Consider the following 12626-nt stretch of genomic DNA (forward strand, 5'->3'; position numbering starts at 1 on the left):
ATAAAGCGGCCAAATAAGGTCCAGCAGACCCAGGCCGTGCCCCGTCGCATGGCCCGTTTCGGAAACCACCCCGTCCGCAACTTCCTCTTAGGAACGGCTCAGATGTCATACCAATATCCCTCTTTCCCCTTTGGACACAGACGTCGGGCAAGGCTGCAACGAGCGGTCGGCCAGCTGGCAGAATCACGAGAGCCAAGAGCCAAAGCAGATGAGACGGGAAGCCGGACCACGAGCGGCCGACCGAAATGAGGACAGGCAGATACATGCTCTGTAGTACTATGTAGGAACACGGCCGGCTGTCGAGCGGCCAGAGGCCAGAAGGTGTCGGAAAAAGCCTCAACCGAAAAACAGAAAGGGCAGCCCCGTCGTGTCCACCCCATCTTTCAGAGCAGCTTCACGGGTGGGCCTCACTGTCACGAAAAAGCCGCCACTTGGCCCCGATGTGCAGGGATGCGTCACTTATCCCCGACAGCCACGTACGTTTCACGTTGAAACAGAGGCCCAGTCAGTGCTCTGGAGGTCGAGGGCCAGCGTGCTTCGGTGCAGGGTCCGCGATGAGGCTGCGACATTCTCCGGCTCGCCTTCTTCAGCGCCGATCGCACTTCCTGCTCGTGCTTATTTTATCTCCCTATCTCGCTATCTCCCTGCCTGGACGCCACTAGGGACAACCCAATTTCGACTCGTATGCTTACCAATAGCAGTTCGTCCTGCCTGCTGTCCGTGCCGGCCGACTTGTTCTAGTGCTCAAAACAAGAGGCCCCCCTGTCGCCTCGTACACGGTAGCTTCTCCCAACTGACTAATTACTCGTACGACCGCTTGGCTGCGAGCCAGCATTGGTCCTGCGAGCCTATCACGAGCCGGTGATGCCGCCTCTTGCTGTTCCCCACGGGCTGCCCGAACCGGGTCCACTTGGGACCTGAAGACGTCCCCGTCCAAACCAAGCGCAAGAACGGTGAGCTATTTTACGACTACTCCGTACGAGCACGATACGGATGGCCACAGGCCACTAACACGGCCAACAACAAGCGCCAACGACGGCCCGGCGCCCAGCTACCAGTTCATGGGGTCTGCGTGCAAGCTTGTGCGTCCTACTTTTTCCATGCCGTGCGCATCGCAATGCACTTCGTTGCTAGCCATCGCCGGCCATCCGCGCCGGCCGCTCGCTTGTGTGTGGTTGATGAGGCAATAAAAAGGCATGAAAGGGCCCTGGACTCCAATTTCGGCAGAGCGCGTGCACTCCAAAAGGAAACAAAGGCCGTGGGGACTTGGTGCCTGTACCATGCAATCGTGTGTATACGAGTACAATCAATGCAGCGTGCCCGACAGCTAAATGGGCTTTTTGTGCAGGCTTTCCGCCATTGGCTCAGCCCAAACCGCCCTGGCAAGAAGTATAATAAAAGCTGCTACGACATAATAATGTGAGATACGTCGCATGCAGTTGGTCGACAAGCTGGGGTACGTATGCCCTGTAACTTGCTAGCCTGCACGCCCGTTCGTTGGCTGCAAGCACAGCACAGATATTGTGTTGAGTTGCAACCGGAGAAAAAGTGACGATAGCCTTGACTAACGGGTGGTCGATGAACGATGGACCAGGCGGGGACGGGTGCACGGTGCGGTGTGTGTGGGAGCCCCCTCCTCCTCCAATGATCATCGTCGATGCACGCTCGGTATAATAGAGCACAGAATACTCCGTACTTTGGCCGGCCCTGGAAGTTGGCAAGCGAAACATTGGACCGCGACCGATCTTCAAATATATATTCACCGGCATCTTGTATGGTACTAGTGGAATCCTTTTGTCATATTGGGTGGCAAGCTGTAGCTGGCCTCTTTCGTTCGTCTTTTTGCACACTATGACGCCGTATTTTCTGGACCTCTCTTCGCCTGCTGCTGTGTTGGCTGACTTCCCACTCCACTTCGCCATAGCGCCACATGCACAAGGCGGCAACGCTGTGCACAGCGGACTCGGTCTAGCTTTTGTGGCTTGTACATAGCTACACTTGGGTTGGTGCCCCCATCCTAGACTCATAATCCCCGTCGCCACATAAAGGTTCTTGGCCACGGCTGATCAAGCTGATCAGCTTGGCTGGCTCGCTTACAAAGTACGAGCAAGAAACGGGGCTGTGTATGTTTATTGCTGGGCCAACTCTGGCCTGCAGCCCGGCCCAGCAATACTCCGTACAAAGCATTCAAATTGATGAGCACAGCACGCGTCGACTTGCCCCAAGACGCGCTCTGCCGGTCGAGCACTCCTACTGGAGAAATGAAGATGGGAGAACAACAAAGGGGGCGCCAACTATAGCAGACTGCACATATAGTCATTGACCCAACTCTGATACAACCATGGCTGTCACTTCCGGTTGGCTCAAAGCAGAACGGAGAGTGGCAATAATTTCGGGCTGTCGACTACATATTGCCACGCACACCATTGCGTGCCTTTGTGGTGTGTGCTGATCAATTCACGCTCGTGGCTCGACTGCTGGCAACCATCGGATTTCTCTTTGGCATGTGGAGTGTTGCCCCCAACCTGTCGCCTTCTTCAAGCCAGCAGCCAAGGAGGGAAAAAAGCACAGGCCCCTCCCACCCTCCAATTACCGACATGCGTGTTTTTCTTCTTGTTTTCGCATCGTAATAATCGTATTAAGCTCTAAGAAAAGCCTATAGTTAATCTTGCTAGCAGCCACGATGCTGAAAAAAGCACGGCGCCAACGGGCAGAGCTCGTTGTCAGGCGCAAACGCTCCCGCTCTGCCTGCATGTTGGGTGTTCGAGTGAGAACCAGATAGTGGAAAAAAAAAAAAAACAAAGAGAGAAGGGGGGGGGGAATCGTACAGCAAGCTAGTATACGGAGTACGCCAGAAAAAACGGCGCTCCGCAAACTAGAAAGCAAGGGGCCTAGTCACGTCGCATTAAGAGGGCTCTGGCAGTTGTAACCGAGGCAGGGGACGTATCAAGGTGAGCAGCGATCAGCGTTGTAGAAGTACTCGTACGATACGAACAGAAGCGTAATGATTGGCAGCTAGGAGGGGGACGCTTTAGATAGTCCGCACGCGCATCTTCCTCGTGGTACAAGTACTTATGCGCTGTGCACCAGAGGCCCTTCCAGCAATACCTCTCCCAATCCTGAAGCAACGTCAAGGTGGAGAGGGTAGGATCCAGGACGAACCGAAGCTGACAGGACGAACGAAGCAGATGCGGCTGATGGATGGAAGGCGGGCTTTTGGCCAATGGCCAAAATACACACAAGTTCTAGAAGATGGCGAGATGCTGATCGCGTCGAATGGGAGAGAGGTCAGTGCAGCAGAAAGACGGAATAACTCGTATCTGACGAGCGCGAGCGCAAGCACAGGAGGATGTGCTTGTGCACATGCTGCCTGTTTCCTGCTGCCTGCTGCCTGCTGCCTGCTGCCTGCTGCACGTTATTCTTACTGTGCTCCGTATTGAGTACCGCATCTCGCATCTGTGCTGGCGTCTGTTCTCAGCACCCCGGCCAGCTCAGATCTCGCCAGGGAAGAGTGAGTAAAATCGCCGTCAGGGCCGTTCCTTGGCTCCTATTGTGGTCCAGCGTGGTGCACGTGCTGTGCTTGGGTGACGATTCATGCAGCGAAACGCGGAGCACTCCGTACGAAGCGATATACTTATTCTTCGTACGATGCTCGTAGAGGAAAGGGGGCAGAGGGGCTCGTCCCAGAACGGCAAGGATGGCCCCACTGCGGGCAGGCAGGGTTTCTTTTTCGTGTATCGCAGACTCCTCGTACTCGTACTCCGTACATCCTCATACTCCTCCTACCTGCTGTCTACGGTATGCTGCTCGGCTCCCCGTTCTTGCCGCCGCCACGTCTCAACCATTTCTGCTAGTCGCAAGTTGCAGGTGCAACCGAGCACCAGCTTCACGAGGCGGTCGCGATCTTACTCTTTCCTTTTCCCGTTTCGCTTCTACCCTTGCTTTTACCCTTGCGGCGTAGTGGCAGCGCCGCCGGATTTTACGGGACGACTGCAAAACGCTCCGAGGAGCCTTGTGCTTTGGTTGCATCCAGCCTGCGACGTGCGATGCATGCAGGACGTCGCCAGCAAGCTGACGAGACCATGGACGGTCGAGCAGGTTCATCACTTGCGCGCGCGCGCGCGCGCCCTCCTTCCTTGTCAGAGCGGGATGGCACCCTTTCTCCCCAACTGGAGCTAAATCGTGCACTAAACGCAATGCAGTATCGCAGTCCAGGAACAGGAAAGAACGATCACGGCCAGAGCCAAGTTGTTCTTTCATTAACACTAGCGCTATCCGCCCCTAGTGAGACGAACATTCCTCTTTTTCTGTCTAGGCAAGGCGAGAGAAGATGTAGAAGGCAAGAGCGAGAGGTGGGCGAAAGAGGCAGACAATGCGCAGAGGGCCGGCTGCTGCTTCTGAAATCGCCGCCCGATAAGAGCTGCCCTCTTGGTCCGGTGTGCTCCAGCAATGCAGCCCACGGTGCACCACACAAACAATACACGCTAGTGCATAGTACATATACTCCGTACAGTAAAGCCTCCGGATCGGCGACGTCTGCAGCGGCCCTTGCCACCTTATACTATGTAGTAGGGAAGGCAGGCTGAGGGGTGGGAGGGGAGTCGGCGCGAAGCTAGGCGATACTGGCGTATTCTGTTGCTCGGGTCGAGAAGGGCCGGATAGAGAGGAGGTTGGAGCGCTGTTGGCTGCGTCGGCATTTGGTCTTGACAGTGCTATTGTCGGGCGTACCTTCCTTCTCCCGCTCTGCCGTAACTACTATGTATCTTACTCCGTAGGTCTGATCTTTCACCACGCCGTTTTTCTTCTTCTGCATGTCTCATATTCTTGTCTCGCTCCACCCAGCCGCCGCTTACTCAGTATACATAGTAGCCACACATGCATCTGGTGATTATCCTCTGGCCGTTGTTTATCCACTTGTGGACGAGAGACGGACGGACGAGGACGTACTCTGTAGCTACCCCTCGCATGCCCTTGGATCTGGTAAGCCGCCTCTCCCTTGCGCCCATAACGTACGATTGACAGCATATCACAGCGGTCGGCACTTCCTTGTTGCTGCTGCTGCACAACGCCAGCCTTCTCGACCGGCTTCCCCTCACTGTCGTCCAATCATGGGCGCCGCACTCTATCCACTCCCCTTTGCAGCCCGCAGAGCTGGTTCTAGGCTGAGGGTCACTGTGAAAGGATGCACGACGTAAAGCTCCCGTTCTCGTACCCCCCCTGCGGCTGATTGGTGCGTCATCGATCGCCAACCACGGATTTTGAACCCTACTATGTACGAGTAAGACAAGACTAACTGCGACCAGTTCCACGTCGGTACCTTTTGATATAAAGGTCCTCCTTGCTTCAATGCCCGGAGCCGGGCATATCGCCAGCCACTCGCGCACTTGGCCATGCGGGTGGACACAACTATGGTATGTAAGATACATCCATCCCGTCCGGACCAGACATGACCGCACAGACGCCAGCAGCCGGTACATGTACTCGTACACGCCAACGGGCGTGGGTGGTGCTCTGTACTCCGTACCTGTCGCCAGATACAATGTAGTGCTACCTGGTAGTGACGGCTTACGGGAAACACGGCATGGGCGATGTGTGAGACATGGGCGGCGCCAGTCAGAAAAGAGGACATCCGCCGTGGGGTAAAATGACCATTGCTATGTATAGCTGCACTGGTATGAGAGCCGAAGAAGTTATGCCAATATCGCGCTGGCGAAGCGAAGTGCAGATTATTGACCCTTTGAGTGCATTGTTGCGGCTGCCAGGATTGGGCAATTCGCCCGTTCGTGCCTTCCCCTGTGAGGGTGCGAGCAAACGAGGACAGGCAAAGGCCGTTAGCGCCACTCCTGGACAGTGCACAAAGGCAGACCCGCCGTGGATATTATGGGCCTGTCGGGATTATCGTTTGCAGTTGTGAGGGGCCAACCAAGCCCAATGCCTGAAGCTGTGCTGCGAAAAGCGGTATTATATGTCCCATGTCTATAGTGCATGCAATGTTTCATAGCCCACATGCCGTTTATTTGTAAAGTGCTCCGGCCAGGGGCCTTGATATTGGTGCGCAAAAGCTGTTTTGACCGCATTTGGCACCGACGTGGATGGGTTATGAGGACGGAAGAACCCGTGCACTCGTACTCGCACAGAGTATCCTCTTCGTACATGCGCACACAAGCGGCTGAAAGGTCGAGAGCAGCATCGGACGGCCACTGGCTGGACGGGGTAGTGCTGATTGAGTGTACCAGCCTTGGGGACTGTCAAGATCAAGGGTGTCCGATAGGCCAGCGGCGTTTGCCACAGCAATACTACTATGTAAGATACGAGTATGTGCTGTAAAAATAAAAATAAAAAACTGGATGCGCTGCATGCAAGACACATGCAGGCGCGCAGAGTCTCGAAGAGGCAGCTACGACACATGCTATCTGCAGGCGACGCAGGGCGTGACAAATGACATGGGTTCAGGCGGCTGCTACCTCTGATTGGGACTGTCGTTCACCTACGTCGTAGGCTTCGTACCCGTACACGAGTCGCAACCGCTTACCTCGATAAGGGAGGAGCAGAGCATCGAGATAAGGCAAAGACGCCATACGGAGGAGAGGAGGAGGCTCTCCACCGGGAGTCGGTCATGCACATCAATCATCATGATTCTTGGCGGCCGTGGCCGAGAGAGAGAAAGAGCAGGAAATACTCCGTACTCCATGCTGCTCATATCGCCTCTGTTTCTCTTTCCCATTCCTTCTCTTCGCATGGTCCCCACTTGGCTTGCCGGCCGTGCCTAGCCGCTTTGGATTGTTCTCACTTTCTGCTTCCTTGTCGCCATCTGCCAGCACATCCTCACTCAAGCAACGCCAGAAGCAGGCAGAATGCCGGCGAGCCCTTGCCGAAAGCAGCTGCGATGCTCGCAGTGCTCATATAATACGATAATAAAACCAAACATTGCGCGCGCTTCTGCTTTATATCGCAATGTCATAATAGCGGAGCTTGCTCGTATGTATCTTGCTCCATACTCCGTAAGATACATAGTATCCCACATACGGGTACCAACCAGCTCGATTGCTATCTTGCTTATACGAGTACTGGTCGTCGACAAGGCCCGGACCCGCAGCCAGACAAACAGAAGGCAGTGCCGGCGGCCCCGGCGACAGCACCGCGTACGAGCATTCGTGCAGTGCCCTGCATACGATAGCTTTCACCTCCACGCACAAGCCTGGGCGACGTGTATTAACGTGCGCAGCCATCTGCAAAGTATATTTTGCACTTGTGACGGCGCCTTGCCCGATTCAGGTACTTTGCAGTATCCACCCCAGACATCGAACCACCGACCCGTCGACTAAACACAGTGCGTCACGCACGTCTGGACACACGGTGCCAGGCTCCACCTGCTCCCCCCGTAGCCTCTGTAGACAGCACACTCTTCTGCACGGAACATGGGCTTCTGCAACCGAGCTTACTCGTGCTCCGTACTGCGTGGAGGGGGTCGCTGCCGGCAGGCTCCACCTCCAGAAAGGTAGTTGGTGCTCTTTCCTTCCTAGCCCCCGCTGCCAATCTCTCGAAAGCTCCAACACCCTTTTTTCCTGTTGCTTGCTTTGTTTTGTCATTTTTCGAGGCCTTGCTCCCATTCTCGCACACACCTCCGACAGCCCGCGCCACCCTTGTCCATCCACCATGCCCCTTCCAGCCTCTCATCGGCGTTGCTTTCTCAACGGTCTTCTAGAATTTGCGGGTCCAACACCGGGGGACTCTCCCTAACTAGCCCTGGACTTGCTCTTCGAGTACGAGTATTCGTACAAGTACAGACCTCGAATGCATGGGACGAGCCTACAAGCCAGACGGCCAGAGAAAAAGATGGGGGTGTGGAAACCAGGACGAGATGCAGCGGCATGGTTCGCGCGCCAGACACAGATACTACCTGATGTACCGGCAAGAGGAGGCCTGCCCCGTCCTTTGCAGCAGGTAGGGAAATTGAGAGGGAGGCCAGGGGGGTCGAAGAACAGCGACCAGGGTCGGAAGCCGCTGGGCCCCTTTTTCTTTTGCTATTCTCACTGACGGTTTCTGCCGTCTCGCTTGAGGCGCCAGTGCTCGTCGCAGTCTGGGAGAATATGCCTGTGCTGTAGCTTTGGCAAGACGTATAGCACGTCCTTGGCGCCTCAGCACATCTACTAAGTAGAACAGGGACAGTAGTGCCTGAGAGCACAATAAGTCCGACATAGTTTTGGGCGCTTGTCAACCTCTAACACGGATCGTCTTTGGCAGAACAGGGGTATGAAGTGCACCAGAACAACTCGGAGGAGGCGGTGGGTGGGAGAAGGGGGGAGGGGAAAGACTGGACTTGCATCGTCCTTTGCTGACAGGGTTCATACTCACTGATCCTGGGGGGTGGTGTGGATTGGTGTGTGGCCTGCAGAATGGTGTCTGCAGACAAGAGCCGGGGGTAAGAAACAGACATGCTGTTTTCTCCCCCAAGACGGGGGGGGCTCCGACCAACAGCTCACTCACAACCCAAGTCCGCCACTCCTCTCTTGTTTTTTTCATACTTTTTTTTCTAATCTGCAGCCTCCTGGCCCGCCGTTGGCGACTGACCCATCTCTGTACGCCATCTGCCCACACCTTTATCGAATTTCAGTATGTCCTCCGAAATGTGAAAAAAAAGAGGGCAGACCTGCCAGCTCAACTGCAGACCCTCGAGCCTCCGTCTCCATCTGACAGGGAATATTTCGAAACAAGAACGGCTGGACGCCACCGGCGGAAGTTCCCAGCTGCCGAAGTAAACTCTGCGCCCTACGAGAGCAGATAGAGGGAAATCGTGTCCGTCGACGCTGTCTGTTGCTCGTCGTATGGTTCCGCCTTCACAATCTTGACGTGAAATCAAAGCCGTCTGGCCTCTTCTCTCTCCCTCTCTGGCCCCTTGCTGCCTCCTGCCTGCGCTGTCCGACTTTGTTGCCCTTGGTACCGAGCTCCTGTTGTGTACGAGGACTTGTGCCTCCACCGCCGATAGACTAACCTCTTGGGGGGGGCCGAGCTTCTTCGTCCGCCCATTATCCTCTCCTTCTCTTGCCTGCCTGCTTTGACCACACCCCTCTCATTGTCCGGCTCTCGCCTCTCATGTTGCTTCACATACGCTTCCCAGAAACTTCCGGGAAGAAAAGACGGGCAAATCAGTAGTTGGCCGCCATTGCGAGCCATAAAGGCACAGCTCTGGGCGAGGCCACGACCAGAATCAACGGCCGACTGGCCCAGAACGGGACTGGCTTGACGCATCCATCAGATAATAATACCATAACGAGCCGGCTTGCCTTCAGGGTCCTGCCAACAAGATCTCCCGTCGCCTCCATCTCTTTCCCTGTACGGCTGCAAGCTAGTATGCAACGCTGTGCAGAAGACTCCAAGACCAGCAGCACACCCTTCCCGGCCTTGTCAGAGCAGCAAGGCGGAGAAGAAACGGCCCTCTCCACCTATAACTCGACCCAGGCTGCCTTTGAGTAATACATGTATTCTCTTAACGGCCCTCCTCTTTTAGTCTTTACCCCCTCTGTCGCTTTCTTGGTCCACCGCTACCACTCTAACCCACTCCCTACCTTGTAGGATAGTGCCGAAGAGACCTTCATAAAACACCCCCCTCCATCATCTACCATTCCATTTCATACAAGTACACCCCTTGCCCTTCTGCGATAGGAAGCCTTCAACACCGTTTCCTCCAGACTTCGTTCTCGTTTCAACTTAACCAGCCTCTCTTTTGCTTGCAAGCAGCGTTGTTTCAAGGAGACTGTCCTTGATTAACAACACCCAACGCAGCTTGCTACTACTTGCGAGGATCGCCGACCGGTTTCTGCTCACCGTTGACTTTGCTGACAGCCGGCCGTGGCTTGTCGTCTCATCTTTGCAAGTTCAACCTGCACGGCCTCGCCTGCCGATTCTCGTCTAGACATCGACCTTGCGACTGTCTCACTGTTGGGAGGACCAGAGGCCCCTTTCTCTCGAGATCAGTCTGCAGCAATCAGCGACACCCTTCCAATTTAGGGATTTTTCAACCTTAATTTTTGCCCACTGCCGATTTCCCCTCTTAACAACCCTCCGCATTTAAGCATCGGTCTCTCTCCCTCTCTCAATCTTTCTTCCCATCTCTGTCCGTCATCTGCTTTGCCTTCTGGACTCTGTCTCTCGCACCAACCACCCAGCGTAAACCTCTCACCAAACTTTGGCGGTGGCATGCTCCCATGTCCACCGCAACATACACAGTCACCATGGCAGAGCTGAAGGAGCCAGCACACAACGGTCTCTGGCCCAACTATGGAAGTCCGGTGCAAATGCCCATTGGCCGCTTTAGCCACCCTTCTACCCTCGATCCAGTGCTCGCCAATGCTGCCGGCGCCCATCAAGGACCGTCACCGCACTCGGCGCGGCCTAGGGCCGATGGCAACTCGTACCCATACGCTCGCTACTCACAAGACGAGACGGACGTCTACGGTAGACCGCATCCTGCGGCTCCCACCGGGGCACCGCATTCGGCACTGGCCGCGCACCACAGCTATCCCAACCTTAAGCGGACATACTCACAAACTGAACAGCAGCAGCCGCCACCTCCGTATACGGAGATGGTCCAGGACATGCGGGATGATGGCTCGAAATTAAACGTCAACCAGGGCCACAAGCTGCTGTCTTTCAAGAGAGTCCCGGACAAGCACACCCTTGTCGACCATCACGGTCGCGTGCAGCAGTTGGATCTGAACGCTCAGCTCCATGGAATGTTCTTCCTTTCTGAGATGCCCGCGAGCACGAGCGATGGCACCGTGTTGCAGCCGGAGCTGACATGCTACCGCCGCAATCTGTTCCAGATCAGCGGGACCCTCATCACTCCACGAGGCCTGCTCTCTGTCGTGACCGATGGCGGCGACCCCGTGGCAGTGAGTACTACCGAGCTCACAATTTCGGCCATTGAGTCCGTTGACGGCCACCCGGTGCGCCTCATTGTCATTCCGTGGAAGACGCCACCACCAAACTCTCCAGAAATCAGCCAAAGTCCCGACCAGGAGCCTGCGCCCTTGCCTCTGATTCCGTTCCAGGACGATGGATCAGAAAGCGATGGCGAGTATGCCGTGTATCCCATAGGATGGCGCCGTCTGCAGTTCCGGATGTAAGTTGCACCTTCTCCACAGGCAGGAAGTATGAGATTGCTAACCAGGCCTTCCCGATATTAGAGCGACGGCAAACAATGGACGGCGGAAGGAGCTGCAGCAACACTTTGTGCTGCACTTGAAGGCCATCGGCACCTTGGCCAACGGATCCAAAGTAGTTCTGGCCGAGTCTTCGACAGCGCCTGTTGTTGTCCGGGGCAGAAGTCCACGGAACTTCCAGGCCAGGAAAGAGATTCCTCTGCTTGGGTCGAGTGCGGGATCAAGGGGACAGGCTCTTGTAGAAACTGGGCTAGGAATCGTTGCGGGGCCACTCGCTGTCAAACCGCACGATAAGAACCGACCGGTGGCGATGGAGATGCCTCGCTCCTCTTTCACCTTTTCTGCAGGGCCGAAAATGCCGCCCAGTCCACTATCGATGCGGTCAAAGTAAGTGCAGCATTTTCTGGAGGTGCTAGGTGCCAGGTGCCGATGGAGAGAAGCGGTTTTGCTGACAGTCGGTGTAGCTCATACCCGGCCTGGAATCCTTCACAAATGCAGCTTCCTCCCACCAGCAACGGAAGCTACCCTACAACGACCATGTCGGCCGAGCCGTACCAGAAAATGCCAGTATCTGGTTCACCACAATACACCGCAGAGCCACAGGAGATGCCGATGCAGCAGTCGTCGATGCCGTCGGTGCAGCTGTCTCTCGTGGGAAGCGACGGGCAGCAGTCGAATGCCATCCGGACACAGTATGCGTATGTGCAGGGGTCTTCCGCACCGCCACCACAGCTCTCGCTGCCAACGTCGGCCGACAACAACCTCAGCGTCCCGAGATACGTCAGCACGAACCCACGGCCGACGAAGAGTCCGCGGCATACAAACCACGACTCTGTGCATAGCTCGGGGTCCATGGGCGCCAACGACACATCCAACGAGTACCGATATGGTCCGCCGTCGTATGTCGGCGTAGGCGGTGATTTGGCGCAACACCAGCAGCACCAGTCATCTCATGCGCACGGGCATCAGCATCCGTCACAGTCGCCACAACAGCCGCAGCAGCAGTCATTACGATCGCATCAGCAGCTGGGACCATTGCCGCCATCACAGCACCAGTCACCATCACAACCCCTTCCACCTCCACAGCCGCACCCTCAGCACCAGCAGCATCAGCAGCACCAGCACAGCCAGTCTGCTTATGGCGCGCAAGATACAGCGAACCACAGCCCCAACCCGCCAACTTCGTCGGCATCACAGCCGCCTGCCCGGGACTATTTCCCACCGTCAGCATCTTGGACATCAACAGCAGGTGAGGCGAATACGCCTGCGTATGCAAACGGCGATCCTCGACCGTACTCGTTCCCCGACCAGTACAAGACCGGCCACAACGTCAAGACCGAAGCTTTGCCACAACCGCACGGCTATGGCGGCCCGAGAGGCTCCTTCGACGCCATGAACCACTACTCGTGGGGGGCGACGTGAGAAGTGTGTTGACACGGTGGAGTGGTTGATAAAATCGGCGTT

At 55.9% G+C, this 12626-nt stretch overlaps 1 protein-coding gene across 1 annotated transcript; it reads left to right on the plus strand.

The window, feature by feature from the left end:
- Positions 1-10232: 10232 nt before the first annotated feature.
- On the plus strand, positions 10233-12584 carry CMQ_4188 (transcriptional regulator vib-1; the record flags this gene model as incomplete). The annotated part of the gene is made up of 3 exons (XM_014320126.1): positions 10233-11122; positions 11187-11549; positions 11627-12584. 3 exons carry the CDS (start codon positions 10233-10235, stop codon positions 12582-12584), a joined length of 2211 nt encoding a protein of 736 aa, XP_014175601.1.
- Between the last annotated feature and the right edge of the window lie 42 nt (positions 12585-12626).

This window comes from Grosmannia clavigera (genome assembly GCF_000143105.1).
Source record: "Grosmannia clavigera kw1407 unplaced genomic scaffold GCSC_113, whole genome shotgun sequence".
Lineage (NCBI taxonomy): Eukaryota > Fungi > Ascomycota > Sordariomycetes > Ophiostomatales > Ophiostomataceae > Leptographium > Leptographium clavigerum.